This window comes from Nicotiana sylvestris, chromosome 7 (assembly GCF_000393655.2).
Source record: "Nicotiana sylvestris chromosome 7, ASM39365v2, whole genome shotgun sequence".
Lineage (NCBI taxonomy): Eukaryota > Viridiplantae > Streptophyta > Magnoliopsida > Solanales > Solanaceae > Nicotiana > Nicotiana sylvestris.
Genome location: NC_091063.1, coordinates 87,606,336 through 87,609,436, shown reverse-complemented (window position 1 = coordinate 87,609,436; position 3,101 = coordinate 87,606,336). Strand labels below are relative to the sequence as shown.

The 3,101-nt window shown below is 34.2% G+C and overlaps 1 protein-coding gene across 1 annotated transcript; it reads left to right on the top strand.

Moving 5' to 3' along the window:
* Nucleotides 1-1,337: 1,337 nt before the first annotated feature.
* LOC138873406 (uncharacterized) lies at nucleotides 1,338-1,958 on the top strand. The gene has a single exon (XM_070151874.1). The coding sequence runs from the start codon at nucleotides 1,338-1,340 to the stop codon at nucleotides 1,956-1,958; it is 621 nt and encodes a 206-aa protein (XP_070007975.1).
* Nucleotides 1,959-3,101: the final 1,143 nt, after the last annotated feature.

Genomic DNA, 3,101 nt, shown 5'->3' with positions numbered 1-3,101 from the left:
TTTGGGTTAAAAGATCCCTAAATCTCTCTCTCTCTTCGTTGGTGCCACCCGCTCTTTGTTTCTTCGATCTTTCTGCCTCACCAGTCGCGTCTCAATTCTCTCCATTGCCTCGCCAGTCGACCCCCTATCGCCGGCGTTTCATCTATCATGGCATTGACATCCCAGGTAAATTACTTGTTCTTTCTAACTTTTTCAGAATTTTATTAATGTTTTATTGTTGATTCTTAAATTTAGGTTAATGAATCTTGTTCTGTCACCGACCTCTCTGTCTTTTTAATATATTCAAACAAGATAAAAGAAGATTAAAGAAAGAGTTTATGGTGAACTTTTTTTTTGGTTTTAGTGTATGGTGAACTTAAAATGTAAATGACCTTTCTGTCTTTCTAGATTTAGTATTGGATTGAAACATAGCTTAGAAATCCGTATGGCAACCAACAGATAAGTTATAAGTTATTACTTATGATTTATAACACTTTCCTTCTGCAATTTTGTTTTTACAGTAATGCACACTTGTTGTTTGATAAAATGGTTAGGTAATTTTGTTCTAACTACATTCCTACTTTGTAATTCAGTCTCAAAATTCAGTGAAGAGGTATTTTACCAAAGCACCAAAACCAAATTTGGCTTCTCATACTCAACCTATCCAGTTGGAGAATATCAACCATTTAGAAGTACCATCTTCTAATGAATTTGATTTGGATTCTTTAAAGTTTGATCCGGAGGAAAAAACTCAAATCTTGGACTTCCATCCAAATCATCGTGATGTTATTAGGAGAGAATACCTTCGACAATGTCCTTGTCAACCTCAGCTTCATAACTTTCCTAAAACAAATTTTTCTGGATCAATGCGTCGATTTAATCCTAAATGGTTTGATGATGAATATCATGATTGGTTGGAGTACAATGTAAGTAAAGATGCATCCTATTATTTGTATTGCTATCTATTTAAAGATAATAATATTCATCAAGGCGGAGGTAATGTATTTTCAAGTATAGGGTTTAAGAGTTGACATAAAAAGAAAAGTTTTGATAAACATGGATCGAGTAACATTCACAATGAGTCAAAAAAGAAATGCCAAGATTTGCGGCAACAACGGTCTATTCAATCTTCATTTGAGAGGCAATATAATCAACTTAAGCATGAGTATTGGATTCACTTAACTGCTTCAGTTAATGTAGTAAGGCTTCTTATAACTCAAAGATTAGCATTTCGAGGTCATGGTGAATCTAAGTCTTCACTTAGTAGGGGTAATTTTCTTCAAACTCTCTCATGGTATGCAAAAGTATGTGATAACATTCGTGATTAAGTACTGGAACATGCTCCTCAAAATGATCAAATGACTTCTCCAATAATTCAGAAAGACATTGTAACTGCATGTAAGATAGAAACAACTAAAGCTATAATTGAGGAACTAAATGGTGATTACTTTGCCTTGCTAGTTGATGAATCTTTTGATACGTCCCGCAAAGAGCAAATGGCGATTGTCTTATGGTATGTTGATAGAATGGGATTTGTGATGGAGCGACTTATTGATGTAGTTCATGTTCAAAATACTTGTGCTTCATCTTTGAAGAGTGCAATTGTTAATTTACTTGATCAACACTCCTTAAGTCTATCATATGTGCGTGGACAATGTTATGATGGGGCAAGCAATATGCAAGGTGAGATTAATGGTCTTAAAATGTCGATTAAGAGAGAAAGTAGATCGGCTCATTCCATTCATTATTTTGCTCATCAACTCCAACTTACCCTTGTTGCGGTTTCTAAGAAATGTCTTCAAGTGGGGGAACTTGTAGTATTGGTTTCCAATATTTTGAATATATTAGGATCTTCGTTTAAGCGTATGGATGAATTTCGAGAATCTCAAAAAGAAAGAATTCAAGAGGCATTAGATATGGGTGAGTTTACAACCGGTCGGGGGCTTGAATCAAGAATTTGGTCTTTCAAGAGCATGTGATACTCGTTGGGGATCTCACTTTAAATCTTTTAATAATTTTATTCTGATGTTTGGCTCTATTCTCGATGTTCTTGAATTGCTTGTTCTTGATGCACATTCTACATATGAAAGAGCAAAGGCAATGGGATATCTCAGGGCTTGTCAAACATTTGAGGTTGCATTCATGTTACATTTGATGAGAGATATTTTAGCAATCACAAATGAGCTCAATAAATGCTTAAAAAAAAGAGAGCAAGACATTGCAAACGCCATGCTACTTGTTGAAGTAGCAAAGAAAAGGTTGCAAAAGTTAAGGAAAGAGGAATGGAATTCTCTTATTGCGGAGATATCTGCATTTTGTATCAAATATGATATTTTGATACCTCAGTTTGATGAGCTATATGTTAGTTCTTTAAGATCACGTCGTAAACCTGATGACTGTACAGTCTTACATCATTATCGGGTTGATGTATTTTGCAAAATTATTGATTGGCAAATTCAAGAACTTAATGAACGTTTTGACGAAGTGACAACTCATTTGCTTCATGGAATTGCTTGTTTGAATCCAATTAACTCATTTTCAAGTTTTGACATCAGGAAAATAATGAGAATGGCTGAGTTATATCCTGATGACTTTGATGAATTTAGTATGGGTGCTCTTGAGAATCAACTTGCAAGTTATATTATTGATGTTCGTGATGTTGATGAAAGATTCTCCGATCTATATGGGCTTTGTGATCTTTCAAAAAGATTAGTTCAGACAAAGAAGCATTCAAATTATCCTCTTGTATTTCGCTTAGTGAAACTTGCTTTGCTTCTGCCCGTTGTTACCGTATCCGTTGAAAGAGCTTTTTCGGCGATGAAGTTTATCAAGAATGACTTACGAAGTCGAATGAATGATGACTTCTTTAGCGGTTGTTTGGTGCCTTATGTAGAAAAAATTGTGTTTGATAGTATTTCTAATGATGCTATTATTAAAACATTTCAAGATATGAAACCCCGTCGAGTGCAGTTGTAATAATGTACTTAGTTGTTTTTTGTTGATATCATTAGTCATTAGGTCCTTGTAACTAATACAAGACTTGTTTTTGTATTTTCTCTTTTGAAAGTCTTGTTACTATGATATGTTTATCTTAACACTATCTTTGTGTTAAGAACTTCTCT

What these genes read in the sequence shown, in the direction of transcription:
- LOC138873406 (XM_070151874.1), top strand. Translation starts at nt 1,338, where the DNA reads ATGACTTCTCCAATAATTCAGAAAGACATTGTAACTGCATGTAAGATA.